The sequence below is a fragment of the Odocoileus virginianus genome, chromosome 6, assembly GCF_023699985.2.
Source record: "Odocoileus virginianus isolate 20LAN1187 ecotype Illinois chromosome 6, Ovbor_1.2, whole genome shotgun sequence".
Lineage (NCBI taxonomy): Eukaryota > Metazoa > Chordata > Mammalia > Artiodactyla > Cervidae > Odocoileus > Odocoileus virginianus.
The window spans coordinates 12,553,084-12,578,458 of NC_069679.1; the positions used below are offsets into that span (position 1 = coordinate 12,553,084).

General features: G+C 38.5%; 2 protein-coding genes across 5 annotated transcripts in view; both read left to right on the forward strand.

The window, feature by feature from the left end:
• ARIH1 (ariadne RBR E3 ubiquitin protein ligase 1) overlaps positions 1-14,648 on the forward strand; it is a 105,954-nt gene extending 91,306 nt beyond the window's left edge. For both annotated transcript variants that reach the window (XM_070468785.1, XM_070468786.1), the window contains 3 exons: positions 4,051-4,311; positions 5,363-5,475; positions 6,453-14,648. In XM_070468785.1, the coding sequence (XP_070324886.1) occupies positions 4,051-4,311; positions 5,363-5,475; positions 6,453-6,537 (459 nt within the window). In that variant the 3' untranslated portion in view covers positions 6,538-14,648. The remainder of the gene's footprint in view (positions 1-4,050; positions 4,312-5,362; positions 5,476-6,452) is intronic.
• An 8,836-nt stretch (positions 14,649-23,484) lies between these two features.
• The window catches only part of BBS4 (Bardet-Biedl syndrome 4), a 48,328-nt gene continuing 46,437 nt past the window's right edge, over positions 23,485-25,375 (forward strand). Inside the window, exon 1 of one of the 3 annotated variants that reach the window (XM_020893831.2) lies at positions 23,485-23,940. In XM_020893831.2, the coding sequence (XP_020749490.1) occupies positions 23,917-23,940 (24 nt within the window). In that variant the 5' untranslated portion in view covers positions 23,485-23,916. The remainder of the gene's footprint in view (positions 23,941-25,375) is intronic. The other 2 variants (XM_070468795.1, XM_020893829.2) reach the window with 2 other exon arrangements.

Here is a 25,375-nt window from a genome sequence, read left to right on the forward strand (position 1 = left end):
ATCAGATTTTTAATATTTAAAAATTTCCATGGTCTGTTTAAATGAGATCATTTGGCACTCCTACTCCAGTTCCCTCTAGTACCCTTAGGCTATAATTTGAGAAACACTGTCCCATGTAACCTTTGTATAAAGAACTCTACCATGAGAATGATGCCTTTCCCACCCTCCGTTTTGAATTGATTCCTCTCTTCCATTTTTATTCAGCCCAGTTTGTCATTGCATATCTTCTGTTTCAGGTTTGTTTGTTTTTAAATCTTAGCTTTTTCCCCCCTTCTGGCTTTCTGCTTTTGTCCTAAAGTTTTCTTCTAATTTTGATAATATTTTTTTCAATCCATAAAGAAATGCTGTTTTTCTTTTATGTATAGCATTATATTTTTCCTAATTACCAGGGTGGGCTTTTAGTTTTTGTGTGCTACATTGCTTCAGTCGTGTCCAACTCTTTGCCCAATCCATGGACTGTAGCCTGCCAAGGCTCCTCTGTTCATGGGGTTCTCCAAACAAGAATACTGGAGTGGGTTGCCAATTCCTTCTTCAGGGGACCTTTCCGACCCATAGATCGAACTTGGGTCTCTTACGTCTCCTGTATTGGCAGGCAGGTTCTTTAGTACTAGCTTGATCTAGCCAGAATTTGCTGACACTGGAAAGTATATGGGTTATCCTTGACCTGGTAAGTGTTTGGGAGCTGGTAGAATTCCTTTTTGAGATCTGCAGGGAGGGTGGATTATTGGACATAGCTTCTCAGCCCTTTTAATGTGTAGATTGTAGATGTTAGATTGCACAATTTTTCTAGGTCGCGTATATATTGGCCTAAATTAGGATCTTGTGACCTTGCGAGTGCGCAGGGAAAGGGGTTTATATGAGTTGACTGTGTTTGTTTATTTAGTAGGAACCATACCTCCCAGAATGGAGCACACACCTAGCTTATTCCTTCCTCACTTCCTCTACTTCCATATTCTGGCCTAGTGTGTTCTGGCAATTGTAGTTCTTTTTTTTTAAACAGTGGTTCATAGCAGCTTTTTTTGTTATAGTCCCAAACTGGAAACATCTAAAATTTTTCTTAATTGGTGAATGATTAAACAAACCATGGTAATCCATACTGTGAAATATTATTCAGTGATAACAGTAAATGAACTGTTGATCCACATAGCGATTTAGATGTCACGGGCACCATGCTGAGTGAAAAAGCCAGTGTCAACAAATAGCATTCTCTGATCTCTGTCACATGATTCTATTTATGTTATATTGTTGTTGCTAAGTTGTGTCCGACTTTTTGTGATCCCATGGACTGCAGTGCGCAAGGCTTCCCTGTCCTTCACTATTCCATTCCCTGTGTTTGCTCAGACTCATGTCTGTTGAGTCGGTGGTACCATGCAACCATCTCACCCTCTTTTGCCTGCTTCTCAGCAGTTGTAGTTTGTTTGTTTTCCATTTTTAGGCGGTTGTAGTTCTTAAAAAAGTGCTAGAAGGTTGGCACACAGTACAGAAAGAACACAGATGGTACTTTTTCTTTTTTCTTTTCTGTGACCACACTTTGTGGCTTGTGGCATGTTAGTTTTCCAACTGGGGATTGAACCTGGGTCCCTGGCTGTCAGAGCACAGTCCTAACCACCGGATTGCCAGGGAATTCCCTAAATTTTCTTATCTACTAACCCGGAGTCAGTATACTTCTGTGAGTGGTAAGGTAGTAAATATTTTCAGCTTAGCAGACTATACAGTCTGTTAGAGTTACTCAGTTCCGTCCTTCTCCTGTAATGCTTGCTGACTCAGCCATAGACTTAAGGGAGTGGACATGGTAGTGTTTCGAGTTAACTTTGAAAACAAAAATAGGCAGCAGCTGGATTGCCTACCCGTTTTCTAAGCAATTGTGTGTTTTTCCAAAGCGCTTTCAGGACATTGCATTTCTCAATCCAGATTCTGGCATTTGATTTAAAAATGGGTATTATTTGCAGTGGTAGTATGGGTGTTGTTTTTTTTCCATATTGAATTTTTAAATTATTTTAATGATGCAAGCTGTTTGAGAATTCTTAGTCATATTAAGACCTATAACATACATTTTAATACATGATTTAGGTTTTCCATTTCATCTTGGGAATTTGACAGGCTTGAAAATATTAGTGCTTTGTATGGAGGTAAAATGCCAAGTAGATTATTCTTTATATATTCTATTTTTAGAAATAATTGGCATAATTTTATTATGTATAATCATATCTAATAGCAATACTATTATTTTTGTCTAATAATGAATAGATGTAATTGTCATAGTATTTTTAGATATGATTGGCATAATTTTCCACTGTGTAAGCATTGATTTAATACCTACCTGACTGCTAAAATAATATGACTTGTGTAGGTTTTTTTAGGTGTTTCCGTGTTGTAAGATACTGGATCATGTGATTGGCTACTAATGTGGTTCAGAGTTAGTGTTTCTGAGCAAGAGACCAAGCATAGGGCCTTGTAGTATCTGTACTGCTTGTAGGCCTTAGGCATGAGGAAAGGAAGAGGAGATGATGGTTAAAGAAAAGAAACACATGTGTGTGGTAAGAACCCTTCTATAGTAGTTACTTTCAACAATCATTTTTTAGATATTAAGTACTAGAGTTATAACAAGATTGCTTTTTTTAAAATATTGTTATGTCTAGTTCTTAATATGAAGAAAATGGTATTTTTGGCTGCTTGTGGAATCTTGCTCAAACTCACGTCCATCGAGTCGGTGATGCCATCCAACCATTTCATCCTCTGTCGTCCCCTTCCCCTCCTGCCTTCAATCTTTCCCAGCATCAGGGTCTTTTCCAGTGAGTCACTTCTTCGCATCAGGTGGCCAAAGTATTGGAGTTTCAGTGAAGCCTGGCATGCTGCAGTCCATGGGGTCGGAAAGAGTCATACACGACTGAGCAACTGAACTAAACTGTGGAATCAGTTTCCTGACCAGGGATCAAACCCATTCTCCCCTGTAGTGGGAGCTCAAAGTCTTAACCACTGGACCACTGGACAAGTCCCAGGATTACTTTTTTAAAAGTGTATCTCCTTAACATTTACAGTATAATAAGAGAGACCCATGTGAATTATTTTTGCAGTATGATAAACAATATAAAACAAATTTAGACCTGATATCATATTTTTAAATACTTCATCATATTTTTTAATACTTCATGTACTTTAAAAGACTTCTCATAAAACTGTAGTGGTGTTTATGTTTGTATATTTATGTTATTTTATAATTATGCTATATATTTATTATATATTTTTGAAGCAGTATTTTGTTAATATGTGTTCCAGTGTTCCAGTGTCCCCATTTTATCTCATAAACTTTTTTATAATTGGTTCAAATGAGGATTCATATAGGTTCCACAAGTTGGATGTGATGTTATAATCTGTAGGTCTTTTCATGTTTTGGGGCTTTTTTTTCTTCTTCCTTCTTCTTTGCCATTTATTTGTTGAGGAAACTTGTCATTTTTGTGCTGTAGAATTTTTATATTCTGGATTTCCCAAGTGTAACTCCCTGGTTTTATTTAATAGGTTCTTCTATCCCTAAACTTGCTGAAACTGGTGGTTAATTCTAGGTACTTGAATTCAGATGATTTGGTGAGGGATGTGGAAAGAACACAGAACACTTAACTGGTGTTAAATGTACTGTGTAGTTTCTGTTGCATTATATTAGATGTTATATCAGGGTTGCCTCTCTTTTGTTTTTTACTTTAAAATATTGATGTACCTTATTGCACACTGCAGAACAGAGCTATCCAGTAGAATATTCATAATGATGGAAATGTTCTTAATACCACTATCTGATTTGGTAGACATGGACTGCAGCTGTAAGAAACTGAATTTTTAATTTTAATAGCCATATGTGACTGCTGGCTGCTATATTGGAAAGTACAGCTATAGGACTTTCAAAAAATGTTAAGTAACAGAGGTAGCAATAGATGTCTCTTTGTTCTTGATTTTAGCCTAAATTCCTATTCCATTTCATCAGTAAATATGATATCAGGTTTTGTGTGCCTATAATAAATTTGTTATAACTATGTGACCTTAATTTTTCTTAATGGACAGAGATCTAGGGCAGCCCTGCAGAGGTACCTGTTCTACTGTAATCGCTATATGAACCACATGCAGAGTCTCCGCTTTGAGCACAAACTGTATGCTCAGGTGAAGCAGAAAATGGAGGAGATGCAGCAGCACAACATGTCCTGGATTGAGGTGCAGTTCCTGAAGAAAGCAGTTGATGTCCTCTGCCAGTGTCGTGCCACACTCATGTACACTTATGTCTTCGCTTTCTACCTCAAAAAGAATAACCAGTCCATTATCTTTGAGGTAGGAATAGTTACTGAGTGGGTGAAAAAACCACCTGTGTGTCATAGGACTACTTATCTTTTATAGATAAGAGTTTTAAAGATTACTCATTGCCCCCGAATGTGGATCAAAAGTTTAGTGTTTATTAGGAAGGTACAAAAAATTCAGATATCTTGCTGTAAACTACATTCAAATTGGTGTGGTTTAGCCAGCTAGTGATTAAGTGTGCAGGCTCTGGAAGTAGTCTTTAATTTGAATCTTGATTTCATCACTCTTTAGCTCTGTTGACTTGAAGCAAATTACTTAACCTCTTCTATATCTCTGTTTTAGAATGGGGATTATACTTTTCTAGAAATGTTAAGATGTTTAAGTGAGACAGTCCATGTATAATGCTTATGTAACACCAGGCACATCGTAAGTTCTTTCAAAAGTCTATTCAGGTAAAACAAATAACACAGTATTAGAAGTAAATATGGTGCTTGTCTTTTGTGGAGAAGTAGTGACTAAAAGGGGGCTTTCAGCAGTAAAGTTTTTTCAAGTAGAGATGCTCATTTAAAATTTATGCATGCAGTATTGATGTGGATAGATGGCTAGACAGTAACAATGACTAGCAGATTGGAATTTAGATGGGTAAATGTACAGAACTAGCTATATTAGTAACAGATAACAAAATTTTAATTTTCTATACAGTGTTTTCTGATAAGATTAGGTATCTAGCTAGATAGAAAGAATAATGTGTTTCTGTTTGTTCCTTAGGCTTTAGCATAATAGTTTTCAGAGCTAGAAGATTTCCAAGAACGTTTTCTTAAAGTTCTTTCAAATTGTACTTGGTATTCTTCCAGAGGTAATGGATAAATCTTTGGTTCTTTTTATAGTTAAAAAGCTCTTCTGAGAGAAAAAAAGAGAAAACAAATTGTTAGAGGTGGAAGTAATGAAGGACTTTAGAGGTGCAGTTGACTACCTGTGAAAATTGGTGTTGAGTGCAGTCTTATCAAGGAAGCAGCTAAGATGGCTTATCTCTGAGCTTTCTTTTGAAGACAGAATTTACTGTGTGTTCTTCTTCCTCTTGCAGAATAACCAAGCAGATCTAGAGAATGCCACAGAGGTGCTCTCGGGTTACCTCGAACGAGATATTTCCCAAGACTCTCTGCAGGATATAAAGCAGAAAGTACAAGATAAGTACAGGTAAGTTTATTTTTAGTTGTTGAGCAAAGATGTCTGCCACTGGTGGTCTGGTATGCCATAGTGGTGAAGTTAGATGATGGTGAGACTTGGGTTTAGCATATTCAGTGACTGACCTGCTGCCATGTCTCTCACAGATTGCTTCCGTCCTTTGGGCATAGGGAGGAAATCAGCCATTTGTCCCACTGGGTGACCCTGCTTCTTCCATGTGGCTTTATCTATGTAGTTATTGCCCTGACAGGAAGAAGGAGCCCAAAAAGGGCAAGTGACTATTAGGATGAGGGGTGACAATAAGATGTTGGCCCTGGCCTAGGGATCCTGTGGATCGTGGCTCTTGGCAAGTGAGCTACCCAGACTTTTTTAAAGATTTTTTTCTAAGATTGGATTTTCCAAGGAGAGATTTACTTTGTCCTAGGGATAGATGATACTTTAAGAGATGTCACCTCTTAAGTAAAAGATGCAAAATGTTTGCTTTCTCACATAGAGCTCTTTCTCCAAAAGTTATTTTCTGGCAAACGTTGTTTTCTCTTTAATAGTAGTAGAAACCTCTGGGAATTTGCAAGACTTGAAAATTTAGTCCTGAGTAATATTTTCACTTTCCTTAGCCAATTAATAGCTACCGCTAGTACTTTAAGATTTTACAGTTGTGAATAAATACCCCCTGAAATTACTTCTTCCTAAAACTGTACTTACCTGTAGAATGATAAGATTGAATCAGATAATTTCTAAGCCCTTTTTATTGCTCTGGAATTAATTTCCCCAAACTAGAAACTCCGAAAAATACCTTTTGAAAATTAGAAATTGTCATGTCTTTACATCTAGACCTAAAAATATGCCTTTTAAAAACAGGTGCTTGGTTCTATGTCTGGATAAACTATAGGGAGCCCTACAAAACAAGTAAATGCCTCTTGTAAAAAAAAAAAAAAATTATTGGAGGCTGACAACAGGTTTTTTTTTTTTTTTTTTCTCTTTGATTACAGATACTGTGAGAGTCGACGAAGGGTTTTGTTACAGCATGTGCATGAAGGCTATGAAAAAGATCTGTGGGAGTACATTGAGGACTGAGAATGGCCCTGCATAAAATGAACTCTGAAAACTTTACCATCTAGAGTGCTCATGCAATTAAAACAAACAAAACAAACACAAACAAGGAGGCACTAAGCCTGTTCTGACACTGCTGGTCTGTAGAACCAGAATTCTGTTTTGTTAACGGAAAGTTTAAGTAAATTATATTGTAATAAAAAAAAGGTAGATAAACCATTGTACAACAGTATTCTAGGCCGCCAACAAAAGTGTGACAGACACACTAAAAGCCCTCCAACTTTAACTTGTAACGTAGCTTCATTCTCAAAGCTGACTCCTTTTTTTTCATTTTCTTTTTCCTGAGTGTAGTACAGTTAAAATTTAAAACAGCTCCTTGACACTGCTTTTCATGTCCAAACCAGCCATTTTGTTGTACTTTGGTAAAGGACCTCTCCCGTTTCTCCCCTACACATACAGATACACCCACACACACAGACTGTCTCTCTCTCATACCCCAAGGTCATGAGTGAATAATGATTAGTTCCTTGTAAAGAAAATTCTTGGGGCAGGAAGAGGGTAGGCAGAAAGAGGAATTAAACAAAAAAACAAAAAAAACTTTGTATATGACTTTTAAAACAAGAGGACAACACAGTATTTTTCAAAATTGTATATAGTGCATATGCATGGACAAAGCAAGCGTGGCACGTGTTTGCATAATGTTTAATTACAAAAAATATTTATTCTTTAAAAATCTTCAAGATTATGTCTATTTGCTGTGCATTTTCTTTCAGTTTGCTTTATCTTTCCAGGGTTGAGGGTTGGGATAAAAGGTGTGTTGGTTTAGCACCTCTGGAAGACCTAACTTGAGTTCTTTGATTTCCGTTTCCTGAAATTACTTTGCCCTTTCTGGTTTTGATGTATTTGTCGCTGGCCCTGGGTCTCATGCCCGGAATTGCCAGCCCCTGGTCGAGCACAGAGGGGTCAAGCTCTGACTAAATGCCGTGGCCTGGTAAGGGCTGCAGCAGGGAGCTTTGCTGCTGCCGCTGAAGAGTGACCCAGTCTCCAACCTCATCCCTCTCCGCAGCCTTGTACATCTACGGAAGCCTTTGTGTGCCCGTGTCAGACACACAGCTGAAGGCTGCCTAGGCTTCCTGTCACATCCAGAGGAAACATTTCAAAAATTTGTCCCTTTAATTGCTGCTTTGAGCCTTTTAAGATTTTTCGTTATGGCTCTTCTCTCACCCCTTCTTTATGTTAGGGTGTCAAATAGGACATTTTTGCTTTAAATATAAATATAAATAAATAGCCATTCACTTAGATTCAGATTGTGAATTAAAAATGGCAGATACTGAAATTGCTTGTGTGTGTTGCTGTGGGTTCAGTTTGAAGGCAAACATCCTAGAACTTGATATTCCCATCTAGTGCATTTAAATAGATATCACTGTTTGCTTCTTTTCTATTTGTCAACAGATAGGAGAATTAATAAGGCGTTTTAGCTGTGATGTCCATTTTTATGAAATTTCTACTAAGAGCTATGTTAAAAGTAAAGGATGGTGGTGGTTTTATTAACTATGTATCTATTTAGGCCATTCTGGCTGTGGTGTTTTTCATCCCTAAATCTGTCCGTTTTATACAGGAGTACGGAGTGAACTAGGCAACTAGATGAGGTCTTAATACTAAGCACCACTTCTGGCTGAAGGACCTCTTTGTCTTCCTCTCAACGTCTTGCGCCTAGGGAGTGTTTACCTTTTGTGAGGCAGCTTTGTCTGCTCTTGCACCATACATCTTACTACTCCATTGGGAAGTAGGTTCACTTTCCTCTGGCCTTTTGCCTAAGTTAGGCTTTGCTAAATCAACCCTACTTTTCCTTTTAGAAAAGGTTGTTACATGAGATGTCCTTGCAACTGTTCTTTTCCCATCAGAAATCAGTGAATGTTTGCTGAGTATATTATGCTGCTTCCTTAAACCACTTGTCGCTCTAGGATCAACTTTACCTATACCTTTTATCCTCCCCTCCCTTGCCACCTCAGGTGCAAATCTGAACTCAGTGTCTGCTTCTTCCTTATTCTCTTCTCCTTCCCTTTCCCTGTCAACCATTTGATTTTATTTTAAATGACTGCATCAATCTTAAAAGGCATTTATCAAAACTAAGAATTTTTTTTTTTTAAGAAAGCTTGAATAAGTTCCTTTCCCTGGTAACTTTGAAAAGCAGCCAGAGTTGCTATCTAGATATATGTGGTCCCCTTAAAATGTTTTGTGTATATGTGGTGTTTTAAGAAATATCTTACATGGTTAACTACAGTATCTAGATTTGAGTGTCATAAATCCTTTTTACACACTCCCCTTACAAGAGGTATCCAGAAACAGTGTGTGCACTTCATAATAACAGTCCCCACCCATGGAAGAACAGTGCTTTTTAGAGCTGTTTTCTAGTTGCAGTGTTGGCATATTTACCTGAGGGTATTGCAGTTGTGGGTGCATTCCCTTATATGTATGGATCAAGATGAATTGGCCTTTTCCAGTTCAAGCTTTTAACAACTATCTCCATATCTGACAGAACTCCCATCAGTTAATCACTTTCATTGTCAATAACTTCAGTGGTCTCAGCTGGGATAGGTCTTAAGCCATATGATATGACGGCTTCCCTGTTTCACATACCTAAGTCTTTCTGTCACAGGGCTCTATTCATGGTCAGCACCAGGGTCTCCCTTGTCTTCTTGAGGTCTTCTGAAAACTGCATGCATCATTTGAACAATTCATTGAGCAGTAGATGGACTTAAATAATTTACAATAAAATTGTTGATCCAAAGCGCAGGACTACAAACCACAGTGGTAAAATTGAGTGGCATATATCATCAGACTCTAAATTCTGTGTAATCCGCTGCAACCCAGATTGTACGTGTTTTATGTGTGTTTAAATAAATACATTAAATACACATGTGTATACATATACACAAATATAGCAGATCCAAGACTGACTGACTTGATTTGAAATGGTTGAATCTGCAGTGTAAAATGCAGATGGATCAGCCATGATTAGGAACTGAAATTTAGCATAAGAGAGAAAAGGACTTGATGTACAAAAATCCCGGTATAGAGCACTTGGGGGATGGGGGGGGGGGGTTGGTGAGACAATCAGATTGGTAAATTGATTAAATGCTCCTAACCCTGTAATTTTGTGCATAGAGCACACTGTGCTGTGGAAATAACTGTTCTTAGATTTTCATTGTAACTGGACTGTTCAGGTTGCCCAGAGGGAAAGAACATTCCTAATTCTAATAAAATAAACTTTTATTTTGTTATTTCATTAGTTACTTATGTTTATTTTTATATTAAGAAAAAGACATTGGTGGCCTAAGAGTCACCTATATTATGTGCCTTATTCACTGTTCCTACTTAACATAAAATGTCAAGATTTGGTTTCGTTTCTTTGCAGGGAACTGTGAATGAGACTCTCCCCAACAATAAACTTGGTTAATAAAGCCTTCAGAGCATTTTCTGGAAGCTTTCCAAGTTCTGTGTCTTGAACATTGAACTTAGATTGCTATTCATTTTATAACAGTGATGCTAGATGCTCAGTAGATCTTTGTCAATTTATAGAGATAAAATATTTAAAAGTCATTCTCAGACTGGAAACTCCTTCACATTACTTCCACTTGGTTCACTTTTAGAAGCTGATATCTCCTGCCAGAATGAGGGGAGAGTTGTCTTAAAGAAGGTCCCAAAGTTGAGATCTTTGTCATTAATATTCAAGGCCAGATTTTAGGACAGTTTAATTTGGTCTTATTTGGATTTACAATTATCAGAGTTCCTTTATCACTTATATCTTAAGAACACTTTAACTTGTATCATTGTCTAAAAGAAAGGTAATATTACTCAACAAGATTAAGCAACTTGTCCAAGATTTCACAATTTCTCCTATCTCAAACTTAAGCTTTATTCTTTCTAAGCAGCATCATGCTACCTCTTTGTATCATATTTTGTTAATCTGGTTTCAGAATGACGTAGCATTTGATCTGGAGAGGTGGTTCTTATCTAAACTGTAATGTACTTTTGAACCTATCAAAGACTGTGTAAATACCTGTTACTGTTCCTGTTAGAGGAAGGCTATATGCTACATCTGATCTTTAATTTGCTGTTGCAGGATTTGCAACTCATGTGGCTCTCTGTTTTTCCTCATCATAAAAATCAGCCATGGATAGAAGAATAACCCTTCCCATCTTGGTGACTGGGACTGGCATCATGAGAAGACTATTACACATGGTAGTTGAGAGTAGAGAGTTCAGCATCATTTGATTTGATAAACAGTGGCCAAGTAATTTGTTGTTGTAGGTCTACTTATTTGTTAAATGAATTTCCAGTGTGAAAATTTTTGCATTGTCCATTGGAACTTGTAGGAGAATTTGTTTTATAACTGAAAATGCACAGAAAAGCATATTTCCATCTGTTTCTCAGCATTTCTCCTGTGGAACCTGTGAAACTTTTCAGAAAATAAGTAGTGAGAATTAGGGGGACACCTTGGCTCATTTAGAAACAGGAAAAAGTGTGAACCCCTCATATTTTTTCAGGGTTCTTTGGGGATAAAGTTGGTGTGTTTCTGGTTCATTTTAAGGAATTTGTTTCTCCACTTAATTACCCAAGATGAAATAGCTAACTTGGAAATGTTCAATCAGAAATAATCAAATAATGCCTACTGCAGTAGCAGAGGCCAGTAGCTTTTATAGTAGTGAAAATAATATGAGATTCTCTTGAAAAACAATTTTTAGACTATGATTAAACTATATATAATGTTTGTTTAGGGCCATTTTCAGAGTGGAAGCCAATTAGAATATAAATTAGTCACATATTGATAACATAGCAGCTCTAACAATGCCAAAAGCACAACTTTATGACCACAGTAATCCATGGGTCTCAAGTGATACCAATACAGGAGTCAAACTCAGATGTCTTACAAGAACCAGGTAAATATTTTAATAGTCTGCCCTGGGCTAAGAGGGCTCTGAGAGGAGCCTCTCAATTTTGAAATGTTGGTTATTAAAATATTCTTAAATATGGGTCAGAGAAGAGCTGCACATGGGCCTATCATTTTCCAACTTGTGTTGCAACTAGAAGTCATTGTTCATTTTACACATTGAAATCACAGATAACTTCAAAAGGACAAGCCAAAAAAAAAAAAACTATGCTTGAGTTCCACCCCATAGAAGTTATTATTTAATTGCTCTGGGTTGTGTCCTGAGCAGTATTAATTTTTAAAGCCACACCCAACCCTGATGCTTGTGCAGTACCGTCTAAGACTCATAGGCAAGGTTGAGTCCATTGATGTAGATACTTAACATAGTTGCCAAGACGAGTATAGCTGAGCACTCTATAGTCAGATGGGACAATAGTGCTTGTGGCAAATTCACAGGCTCAGGAAAGGGCCATGCTGTATGCTCTAGCTGAGTGGGTTTTGTGGAATGCTGCCTCCTAAGTGTCCAGTGTGAAGTGCCCAATTTGTTATTTTTTGTTGTTGTTACTGGTTTTTTGATAAGGGTACACCTTGGACAAAATAAATTCACGAAACCAAAAGTACTGTAGAACTGACAACTGAATAGAATATTCACATCAACTGGCAATACGTTTTCTTAGTAAGAGAAAGAACCCTGTCTGGAAGTAGAGTGAGCAAAGGATGTTGGTTAAGCTATCTGTTTCAAGTCAACGCACAATTTCATTTAATCAGTTAAATTCAGAGCATTTGAAAGTCACAAGCTTCTTGGCCATTCCTTTTTCATTCTTTGGATCAACTTGTATGTTTTAAGACAGTGTATTTTCTCTTATTTTTATTCCGAGTGTGGTTGGTGCAGTAGAAAGAATATCTGTATTTCTCAGCCACAGTTTTCTCTTTGTAAGATGGGGATACTGGTGGCTCAGACAGTAAAGAATCTGCCTGCAAGGTAGGAGACCTGAGTTTGATCCCTGGGTTGGGAAGATCTCCTGGAGAAGGGAATGGCTACCCACTCCAGTATTCTTACCTGGAGAATCCCATGGACAGAGGCGCCTGGCAGACTACAGTCCATAGGGTTGCAGAGTCAGACATGAGCAGCTAACACTTTTGCTTTCAATAGGAACTATAATTTGAGTGCTTCTTGCCAGATGCCTTACTTAAATTATTTGTAGCTTGGGGGCAGCCCTAAAACAAAGTAGGCATTGCTGTCCTATTTTATGAGAAGAAAGGTGTCAAGACTAGGAATTCAAACTTTACAGCATTTATGGTGGTGTCGTGCTTGTCTGATTCCATGTGTTCATTCCCTCATAATATATATATTTTTTTTCCTCATAATATTTTTTATAGGAATGTTGTGAGGATCAAAGAAAGTCAGAAAAACAAAGCCTGTTACAACTAATGAGCATATTAGTACTAATTTAGGGAAAAAATAAGGATGCAAAGTTGTCTCATAGACTCCCAGAGCAGGATGAGACTGGATCCAGGAACTAGAAAGCCATTTTGGACTCCTAAAACTGGCATTGTCTGTATAATCTACATCATTCTAAAGGCTTCTGCTTTTCCTCTCCACTACCACCATAGCTCTAGGTGTTAACATGTTAACTGTCCCAGACACATGTATAGAAAACCCAACAGACCCTTGGGACATTATGATTGGTACAAATGTGACTTTGGGGGGCTTACCCCTGTGGATGAAGAAGCAGATCTTAGAGAATGTTTTGCTGGCTGTACATCACAAGTGTCCTCAACAACACCAAAATGCCCTGAAAGTTTTCTTTTTAAATAAATGTAAAGAGTTTGTATATGATAGATACTCATGTCTAACTTATTTCGTGTTTACTAAATGCTTCATGTCCGTGTTTTTGAAACTCAAAATCACATGAGATAGTTACCATCTCCATTTTATAAGTAAGACGATAGAAGCTCAAAGAAGGTGGGTTCTCTCTCTCAGGCCATCTGTTTGTAAGTGGCCGAATGAAGATTGAAACCTAAGGTCCTTCATTCAGCACCAGTAGTGTTGGGAACTGTTTTACCACGGTGAAACAAAGCAGTCTGTCTGAAGCACTTTATCCTGATTCCACGTAGAGATCCCATGGGTTGCTCAAAGTCACCTAGCCAGTTAATGGCAGGTCTGCAGGCACATTTTGACTACTAAATTCATTTCATCACTCTAGCTGCTTCCCAAACAACTTTGCCAAAAGTAATTGCTAAACTTATACAGACTAGTTAAGGGACTTCAACCTCAGGATACTCAGTGACCAATTCTTTTTGACTTTTCTCTACTCAAAACATGTCTTTTTGTTGTTAACCTGAGATACTCTTAAGAAGGACCCAAAGTATGCCTTTTTCTGTCATTTCAGAGCCACCCTGACATTTTAATGAGAGTTTAAAAGCAAGCCTCTCATTTCCCAACCCTCTCCAGAAAGCACCTCTCTTACCTATTTTGAGCTGATGATCTGGCTTCTTATGCACAAAGTAACATTTCCTGATTTGATGTCTTCTTTAGCACCAGTATATCCCTCCTCAGGATTCCACCTATGTAAATGTTTGGTATTTACTTTTCAAGCTGCCTGCTCATGGCCATGGAATATTCAAGTTTCTTTCAGAGTGGGAATTTGGAAGGTGATTATAGAGAATTCTCTATGGTAGATAGTTAATTGTCTGGAAAGCTGTCTAGGCTGAAAACTTGCTTCTATAGATTTTAGATTTCTTTCTGATGGTCAAAATTGGTTTCTGTATGCTTAACACCAAAGCAGGGCCCGAGAAACTACTTCAGTGCATGTCCAGTGACAGTTTCTTAGAATTGTGAATCAGGATCTGATTCTCTGGAATCAGTTGGCCGAGGAAGAAAACACACAGTCTCAAGTTTTCTGAGGGACCCTATCCAAAAACATCATTACTTCCTGAATTTCCCAACTTCCTCTGTAGGGAGACTCCTATGTGTACTCCCACCTATGTAGGTCACATAGGTTTCTCAGGGAGTGCCACATAAAATGATTACCAGAATTTAGGAACACCTCTTGTGGATCTACTTGGCAGTAAACATTCTAATAGAATGCTTTAAAATTGTAAGTTCTTGCACCTGCTCTCGAGTCATTTATAATTTAACCAACTGGTCTTCCTGATAAGAACAGAGTTGTTTGCTTGTTAATAAATTCCTACCATATGATCCTGACTTGTGGTTCGTTTCTCCATGACTAGGGCAAATACTAAAGTGTTTTCTAACAAAGGAGGAAGCATCATCTGCATGTCCAGCTGCTTTGAATAGGAAATAAATTTGTATCCCCAAATCATGTGATTAATTTAGAGTATTGTAAAGGTCATGACAGCAAATATCAGAGAGTGGGTTTAATGAAGAGTAATAGTGTTCTACATGCCTCTGAATGATTTTTATTCCATTGTTTTAACTACCTTGCAATAGGGTAAGTTATGTGTTAACAGCACCTATTCATGTTAAAATCACATTACTACACATCAGTGCCTTAAAATAGTCAAATGGTTGTTCACTAACCACTGGCAATAAATTGTTGGTTCCACAAAATTGCTTCACAGATTACAAATGCTACTTGTTAGGTGCACTAAATTGTGTGCCCTTTACGATAAATGCTATAATCAAGGGCCTAGCCCTGAACAGATTAGAGCCCAAAGATTGCACTGAGGAGAAAAATCAGATAGGTCAGTAAAGGGTTGGGAACAGATGCTCTTGGAGTAGATATCCGCAACCCATCTTTAGGTTGATATGTAGAAATAAATTTATTATAAAATGTGCACTGTTAAGTGTTCACATTAATGTTTCAAGAGTTGTATACATCTGTGAGATAACCCTCCTCAAAGAAGATACAGAATGTTACCATTAACCCAGAAAGTTCTCTTGTGCATCTTTAAAATTATCCCTGCTCCCCTCTACTCCAGGGATCATTTGCTGATTTTCTAACTATAGATTTATTTTGCCACTTTTGGACTTTATGTAAGTGAATCATATACTCTTGCATCTGGCTACTTTCACTTAAAATGCTTTAAAGACTTCTCCATATTGTATGTATTGTTAAATTATTCTTTATTGCTGGGTAGAATTTCATTCTAAAATGTACCACAGTTTGTTTATCCATTCTGCTTTTAGGCTGTTTCATTTGGGGCAATTATGGATAAGGCTGCTATGTATATTCTTAAGTTATATTTTTTTGTTTTGTGGATACATTTTTATTTTGCTTGGATAAATACCTAACCATAGAAAATTGCTGAGTCATATGACAAGTTTTTAAGAAGCTGCCTTCCTGTTTTCCAAAGTGGTTTTATCATTTTGGGCTCTCATTCGTGATGTATGAGTTCCTGTTGCTTCACATGTTTGTCAGCATTTACTGTTGTCTATGTTTTTTATATTAATTATCTTGGTGTGAAAGAACTCATTTTAATTTACATTGCATTTCCCTGATAATTAGTGACATTGAGCACTTTTCATATGCTTAATTTACATTTGTATATCTTTCATTCTTTTATGAAATACCTTTCATGTGTTTCCCATTTTAGAATTGAATTGTCTTTTTATTGTGGTTATTCTGTGAAATCTGGATACACGTTCTTTGATGGGTATATGTGCTGTGATTTTTTTCTTTTTTGTAGATTATGGTTTGTTCACTTTCTCACTGGCATCTTTGGATGAGCAGAAGTTTTTATTTTCATAAAGTCTACCTTATCAAGTTTTTCTTTTGTGATTTTATGACCCCCAAGCTCACAGAGAATGTATTTTCTTCTAGAAGTTTTATGGTTTGGGTTACATCTACCTATAATCCATCTCACTGGTTTCAGGTTTTACATTTACGTTATGGAGTTTTACATTTACCTAAATGTAAAACTCAAATTAATTATTTGTACAGAACATGTTTATTTCAACATAGATATCCAGTTGTTCCAGCAACATTTGTTAAGAAAGATTTTCCTTCCCCCATTAGATTGACTTAGCATCTTGGTTGAAAGTCAGTTTACCATATGTGTGTTAGTTATTTCTAGACTACGTTCTGTTCCCCACAGAATACTTTATTCCTCAAAATACTTCATTAATACTGCTTTTCATATTTTCCAGCAAGTCTAATGTTCCATCTGGTATTATTGTTGTTCTGTCACTAAGTCATGTCTGACTCTGCGGCCCCCATGGACTCCAGTACACCAGGTTTCCCTGTCCTTCACTATCTCCTTGAGTTTGCTCAAACTCATGTCCATTGAGTCGGTGTAAATTCCCTTTAATCTGAAAAACTTTGTTTTAGCATTTGTTCCATTGCAGCTTTTCTAGAGATGAATTCTCTTGGCTTTTATCTGTCAAGAGATTATATTTTACATTTATTTTTGAAGGTTATTTTAGTTGAATACAGAATTCTATGTTGACCTTTTATTTCTATTTTCAGTTCTTTAAATTTGTCCTCAGTTCTCATTTGGTGAGAAGTTGTCCATCATTTTTATGTGTTTGCCTGTCTATACTGTGTTTTTTGCCCTTTGGTGGTTTTATCTACTCTTTATCTTTGGTTGTCAGCAGGTTGGTTATATGTCTAGGTATGTTTTCCTTTGTATGGGGTTTACTGAACCTGTTGAATCTGTATTGATGTCTTCCATTAATAGTGGGTATTTCTTGTGGCTATCAGCTCTTCAGTTATTTCTTTTGTTCCATAGTCCCTCACCTATCTTCTCCTTCTGGGACTCCAATTACATGTATATTAGGTTATTTGATTTTATCCTGCAGATCTCAGGTGGTTTCCCCTCATTCTTTTCCCTTTTTGTTTTTTGCTGTCATCAGGTTCCCTGATGCTTTTCTGTTAAACCCATTTGATGAAATCTTTATTTCTGATACAGTACTTTTTACTTTTAGCATTTCATTATATTTGTATAGTTACTATGTTTCTGCTTTTTAATTTTTCATGTGTATTGTCCACATTTTCCACTAGACTTTTTAAAGCATTTTCATCAGTTATTTCAAAAATCCTATCTATGGATTCTGACATGTTGGCCTCTGCTAGGTTTTTTTTAGCATTTTGCTTTTAGCCAGAGTTACTTTTAAAGATCCCAACTGATAATTCAACATCTGGGTCATTTCTCATTTTGCTGCTCTTGAACCTTTCTCTGTTACCATGGATCTCACTTTCTTGCCTTTGCACATGTCTTAATGTTTGACTGTATGCAGGGCATTTGGTATACGAAACAGGAGAGACTGAAGTAAGTATTACTTACCTTCAAAGTGGGGCATGCCCATTTTTCTTTCAGCCACTTGAGTAGTGACTCAGTCAATCTGATGTTTATTTGAACTAGATCTGGGCTCTTTTGCAGCTTCAGCTTGATTCAGCTCACCATCAGCTTCAAATATTTTGAACGCAGAATCAGAACTTTCCCTTCAGTAGGGCCTACTGAAAATAGGTTTTGGGCATGGGCAAGATCCCAGAGATCTGACTTTGCTTCATAGCTAAGGTGTCAGCTTTTGGAAAAGTGAGTGATCTTTCCTTTCTAGTGGGAACTGTAGATAAACCAGCCTAGCTAACTTGGTCAGTGGGATGATGGCTGGGAAGGTATTTCTCTTAGTTCTTTTTGTTTGTTTTCCTTTTAGTTGATTATTTTTAGCTGCACTGGGTCTTCATTGCTGTATGCAGGCTTTTCTCTAGTTTAGGTAGGCAGGAGCTACTCTCTAGTTGTGTACAGGCTTCTCATTGGGGTCGCTGCTTTTGTTGCAGAGCACAGGCTCTGTGTGGGGTCAGTAGTTTCTGCACACAGGTTTAGTTGCCCCATGGCATTTGGAATCTTCTCGAACCAGAGGTCAAACCCGTGTCCCCTGCATTGGTAGGCAGATTCTTAACCACAGGACACCAGTGAAGTCCTCTCTCGGTTTTACTGTGTGCCGCACCCTTCGTCTTTTCCAGAGGAGTGCCTGCAATGCCTGGGGGTTGGGGGGTCTCAGCTCTCCTGCCTCCTGTGTCCCTCTTAGCCTTCAAGAGTTTCTGGTGGATTTCTTAGCATTCCTGTGTTGCCCCCTCATTTTATGAGCATCTTGCACTTGGGACAGGCTCCACTTACCTCAAGGAAAAGAGAGATCTCTCTCAACTCTTCTCCTATACACACCCTATCCCACTTCTCGTCTTCTACCTCCCTGTACTTTTTTTTTAAGATCCAAGAGGTAAGATTGGTAGGTGGGTGCAGCGCTCTGTAAATTTGAGTCCTCTAGATTCTGTTGTCATGCCAGCCTCAACGGGACTGTTACACTTTTGTTAAATTCAACTGCCTTCTCTTTATTCCCCTTTGGTGGATTTGTCTTCCTAGCATAGGAATATAAGCAGCCATGTATCTCCTTTCTCCAATGAAGAACTTAGCACTTTCTGGAGGTTGGTTCACTTAAATTTCTTTATGTCATCAGCTCTCTGATGAATTAAAAATATGTTTGATTTTCAAGCTAATCTAGCCTTTGTTTGCTAGGGTGAGAGAGATATGACCCTTGTGGTTTTCTACATGCAAATGAGTGAAATCCAGGAATGGGAGCTTTAAAAAATGGTTTCATCTGCATATTTTTAAAATAGTTTTTAAAATTAAAACTACACAGATAATAAAAAGCTAAATTTTACAGAATGGTGAACAATGAAAAGGGAATTACCTTCCCATTATAGTCCTCTCTACACCCTCTGCAGAGACAAACATCATTACCAGTTTTGTGTGCTAATTTCTCAAAATTATATTTTCAAAAAGTATGCATATCCCTCCCCCTTTTTAAATTTTGGCTGCACCACATGGCATGTGGAATCTCACTTTCCTGACTAGGGATAGAACCTGTACCCCCTGCAGTGGACGCTGAGAGTCTTAAACCACTGATCTTCCGGGGACATTCCCCCGCCACCCCCCCCCCCCCAACCTCCGGCTTTTTAAACACAAATAGAACCACACTGTATCTTCTACATTTTGCTTTTTTTTTTTCCATTTAACTATTTCACCATCTTAAAGTTCTTTACAAGCTGCATAGTATGCCTTTTTTTGTTTGTTTGTTTGTTTGTTTGTTTGTTTCCTGCCACTCTGTACTGCATGCCAGATCCCCAACCAGAGAGAGATCAAACCTGTATCTCCTGTGTTGGAAGTGCAGAGTCCTAACCACTGGACTACCAGGAATGGGCATGTTTACTAGAAAATACCAGGAATGGGCATGTTTAAAATGCTTCAAGAAGCTCCTGGAGCTTCAGATTATTTCAAGGTGTTTCCCGTGCTGGCTGGGCTCTCGGAAGTTAGTGGTATGGGTTTGGGGAAGACTGAATACTGCAAAAGAGGTATGAGAGGCTGGAGAGTTGCCTGGCAGGGAGTGTCAGAACAAAGTTGGTTGTAGACCCAACCAGAGTGGGACTGACATATTGAAGTATTTAAAATGTAGAAACTCAACTGCAACTCTTTTATACGTATTTTGGGAATGTTAAAAATTACTGATGCCTGATTCTTCTCTTGCCTCATCAACTCTATCATGGGGAAAAAAAAGATAAATTCCATTTTGTTTGGAATGCCTTACCCATCTAGATGACTTGAATGATCCTGGTAAACAAGATTACATCCAAGGAGGTTTTCTAAGGGAAATGAAGACTTACGTGTTACATAAGAAGTATTATCTATGTGATTCTGGGATCTTCCCTGGAAAATGTTACACATTTTGAAATTTTTCTAATTATCTAATTAGCACATTAGATTTAGTTATTGACATTTGAGAAACCAACATTCTTTCTCATGAGAAAGGCCCTTGCACAGAAAGTGCTCTTACTCATCTCTGGGGTCAAAGGAGAGATTTTTAAACATGTGCTAATGACTTCTCCTTACTTAATAACAAAGACACACAAAAAAGTTATTTACTTCTCACAGGGCCCCTTTCAGGGAGATTTTATATATTGGGAAGTATGCTTATGGGATTTCCACCAACATCATCTTCCCTGAGGCTCCCCATGTCAGTAACTGACTGTGCTGTGCACTCCATTGCTTTGAAAGTTAGAAATGCAGTCATCTTTCTGAGACATCTCTATCCCTTTCCCTGATTCCCCCATATCCAATTCTACACCATAGGAAATTCGTTTTACCTTGTAAAATTCTTCAGAATACATTTACCTTTTCTCCGTTTCTTTTTCCCATCACTCCAGTCTAGGTGAACTGTTTTATTCTTTTGCAGTATCTTTTAGTCACCTCTAGATTATCAATTCTTGTTTTCCTCTCAATTCATTCTCCACTCATTAACTAATATAAATTCATTAAACATTAATTCTGACTATATCACTTATTGCTCAAAACTCTCTAGTGCCTTCCCAATGCCCTTAGAATGAAATCCCTCACATGGCCTCTGTGGATCTGCACCACTTGTCTCTCCTGTTGTTGTTCAGTTGCTGAGTAGGTCGTGACTAGGGCGTGTCCAGCTCTTTGTGACCCCATGGACTGCAGCATGGCAGACTCCTCTGTCCTCCACTATTTCCCAGAGTTTGCTTAAATTCATGTCCATTGAGTTGGTGATGCTATCTAACCATCTCATCCTCTGCTGACCCCTTCTTCTTTTGCCTTCAATCTTTCTCAGCATCAGAGTCTTTTCCAATGACTTGGCTCTTTGTATCAGGTGGCCAAAGTATATTGTCACCCTACTTGTTTAATTTATATGCATAATCTCAGTTCAGTTCAGTGCAGATATATACATAATACATCAGGTGAAATGCCAGGCTGGATGAATCACAAGCTGGGATCATGGTTGCTGGGAGAACTATCAACAACCTCAGATATGTAGATGATACCAGTCTAATGGCAGAAAGTGAAGAGGATCTTAAAAGCCTCTTGATGCGGGTGAAGGAGGAGAGTGAAAAAGCTGGCTTGAAATCAACATTCAGAAAACTAAGATCATGGCATCCAGTCCCATTTCTTCATGGCAGATAGAAGGGGAAAAAGTGGAAGCAGTGACAGATTTTTTCTTGGGCTCCAAAATCACTGCGGAGGTGACCTCAGCCATGAAATTAGGTCTTTCCTACCTCTCCACCAATTGGAACCAACTCCTTCCCCTTCCTCTTTTCATCTGTGCTGATCTTCCTGTGCTACGAACTGGCCAAGCTTCTTCCATCCTCAGGGCCTTTGCACAAGCTTTTCCTTTGCCTTAGAATTCTTCCCCGGCCTACCGACTTCCTCATCCCTCTTCCCCAAGTTAATGCCTTATCCTTTAGGTTTCGTTTTAAACATCTCTTACCCGGGGAAACTTCCCTGTCTAAACAAGTCTACAGTGGATCTCCCTGTTATTTGCTTTCACTGTTTCTCCTCAGCATTTACCCCAATTCTAATTATACAGTTACATTGCTGTTTTATTTATTTTTTTAATTATTATTATTTTTTTATCTTTTGGCTGCGCTGCACTGCTACACAACACATGGGATCTCAGTTCCTCAACCAGGCATCAAACCTGTGTCCCCTTCATTGGCAGCGCAGTCTTAACTCCTGGACCACAATGGAAGTACCTTATGTTGTTCCTTTAATTTTCTCTATTATTGGAATATCCATTTCATATAAAATTTAAATTATAACAGGGTATAAAGTCTCTTCCCTTCCCTGTCTCTCTGCTACCAATTTCTCCTCCTTACAAATACTTAGTTTTAGCATTTTGAATATCCTTTCAGAGATATTTTGAGTATATAAGCAATGATGTACATAATATTCCTCTTTATTTTTGCCTTCTCTTCTATTAACACAGATCTTATGTACATTTTTCCACACTTTGTTTTTATCTGTTACTAATATATTGTGGCAATCTTTTATATCACTATGTAAATAGTTTATTTTTCATGTACCATATGGTATGGGCACATCATAATTTCTTTAACCTCAATTTTTAGGCATTTGTTTTGTTTTCATGCTTTGGTTATTACAAACAATGCTGCATTGAATAAATTTGTATTTAAGGCCATTTCCCACATTTATACCTATAGTATATATTCCTAGAATTAAAATAAAGAAATTAAAGGTTATGTGCATTTTTAATTTGGGAAGTAATTCCCAAACTGCTGTCAATGGAGGCTGTAACAATTCACATTCTCTCTAGCCGTAGAGGAAGAATGCATGTTTACTCATAACTCAGTGAAAATTTTGTTCTCTGCCAATGTAAGAGGTAGAAAATATCTCATGGAACCTTTAATTTGCATGTTTTCTCTTCCTCGCAAAGTTATATTTTCATATGTTTAAGACGCATTTGTATTTCTTCTTTAGTGAACTGTTTCTTCATAAACTTTGCTTATGTTATTATTTAATGTGTGACTTCCTCACTACACTCTAAAGCAGGGGTCCCCAACCTCTGGGATCTAATGTCTGATAATCTACAGTACAGCTGATGTAATAATTGAAATGAAGTACACAATAAATGTAATGCTCTTGAATCATCCCCAAACCATCCCCCCTACACTGGTTGTGTGGGAAAAACTGTCTTCCATGAAACAGATCCCTGGTGCCAAAAAGGTTGGATAATAGTGCTCTAAGGTCAGAGATCCCCTGTATTTTGCTCATCGCATAGCTCTTGGTACTGGAATGAATGAAGCTCAAAGAAATGACTGGCTCATGTTAAGCAGTAGTTAAATTTAGAACTCATGTTTGACTCCACAGCCCACGTATTTTCACAATCGCTCCGTGGAAAGACGAAGCATTTAATTCACCACACCAGGGGCTAGAAAGGTAAAACGGTCCAAGTGTGCTGGGAAGCCAGGACTGTGGCAGAATGGTAAACAAATGCTACCTACAGTAGCAGCCAATTTTCAGATCTGTTTTACCATCAAGCAGGACTGCACACCTATTGTCGGATCTTTATTTACTCTGAGGCCAGATTTCTGGCTTAAGAAATCTCCTAATTTTTAAGTTTCCGATCAGTACAAGACTGCATTTAAATACAGCCCACCGGCAGGATTTGCAACCTCTAGCGTAAACAGAAGTGGGAGGCTGGTGAGGCGGGTAATATCTCAGCTGGATAAAGACAGTCAAGAAAACTACGAATTTTTATGTAAGGCGAAAATGAGGTTCTCAGCCGTAGGGTCTGGGCTTGGGAGCCGGGACTCCCAGAAGAAGGCTTGAAATAAACGCTGGGTGGCGTCAAAGCTGAGCAGGGCCAGGAGTGGCTGCACCCAGCGCTGTCGGGGGGTTTCTCAAGGAACGTCCACACAAGGGCGTGAGGCGATAGGGGCTGGCAGGGACGAAGGCGACGACTGGCTGCGCATTCCCTCACCGGCTCCTTTAGAGCCAAGTGGACCGCACGAAAGCGCTCGATCAGTTCCCACATTCTAGAAGATCCTCAACCTCCCAGGCAAACCCTTCCGCTCGGCGATCTACTTCTTTCCCTATTCAGGCCCCTCCCCTCTTCCCCAGTCCTACGATTTCCGTTTGCCTGGTCGTCTGGGAAACCAGCAACTTCCGGCCTCGCGGCGGTGGGCGGAGCTAAGATGGCTGAAGAGAAACTGTCTGTGGTGAGCTTCGAGATTCTGTTTGGTGTGTGGGCTTCTGGCCGGGGTTGGGGTTGGGCAGGGTCGGGCCGGGCGGAGCGGAGCGGAGAGGCGGGTAGGCGGGTGGCCTGTGTCCCATGTAGCGGCCGCTGGGGAAATGCGGGGCTGGGACTGGAACTCCTCGGGTCGGGCGGTTTGACGCGGTCGGGTTCTGGGGAACTGCTCGGCCCGGGTCCCGGCTGAGATCTTTCCAGCTCTGGGCCTGTGCTAGGACTGGGGTTGCTCTTGGGGTGCTCCGGACAGAGAAGGGAGGTTTTCATTAGAAAAGGCTTTTTTACTCGCCCCATGCTTTCTGTCTTATGAGGTTAGGAAAGGAAACACTGTCACCTGTGCAGAGACAATTTCTGTTAATCTCTAGATTAGGCAGTGAGACAAATCCTGAAAGCTTTCTTCTGCGTGTGGGTCGGGACCGTGTTTTAGCAAATATAGGAATTCAACTGGTCTGAGTTAAGCGTTGATTGAATTCCACAGAACTGCTAATACAGAGTAACTCAGTTGAATTCAGGATGACCCAGTAGTAGTTCTTTTGGAGGCGTAAATTCACAATTGGTTCTAATTTCTATAGAGTTCCAAGTGTGAGACTGTGTTTCCCTTGTTTTAATGTTGAATTTCCAAGGATGTTCTGCGGGTTTGTTAAAATGACTTATTTGTTGTTGTTGTTTTAGTGGCTAAGTCGTGTCCGACTCTTTTGCGACCCCACTCGGAATTTATTGCCCTTTTAAAAAATGTAGGAGGCAAAATAGCAGTCTTTGACAGACTGTTTTATACCTTAGTTTTGGCTGCTGAGGAGCACGGCCAGTAATACCTGTCGGGGGTCTGTTTGTTTTCTAGTCTGTCTTCAGAGAAATCAAATTATTTTAGTATAATGAGAAAACTCTGTGTACAGACTATGAGGCCCAAAGGAATTTGTTAAGCTACGAATTAAAAAAAAAATTAAAAGCGTTATTAATGTTCTTAGAATTTAGACATTGAAAACATGATACTTAAGCTCCATAATCTTAAGTGTAAGGTATAAAGGTTAACATGACATTGTTGCAAATATAGCTTATTCTTCCGTGCTTATTGCAGGTGTAGATAGGTATTCATGAGCAGAATATGAGTGTGATGGCAGAATTGTCCTGTACTTTTGAATCCCTGGTAGTGTATTAAAAAAAATGGTTTATTTTGATATGATTTAGCACTTTGGCTGCAAGTTAATAATTTTCATTATTATCAAATTTATTGCTAGTAGTGTTACATTTATAATAACTCGTTTTTCAGGTTAGGGCTGAATGGAAATTTGAATTTCTATCCTCTTTGGAAGTTATATGGCATCTTGTAATAGTGTATTAAAAGGACCTAGCCATGCCTCTCCATCTGCATCATACTGAAATAAAAGCACACCATAAGCACCTGGTCC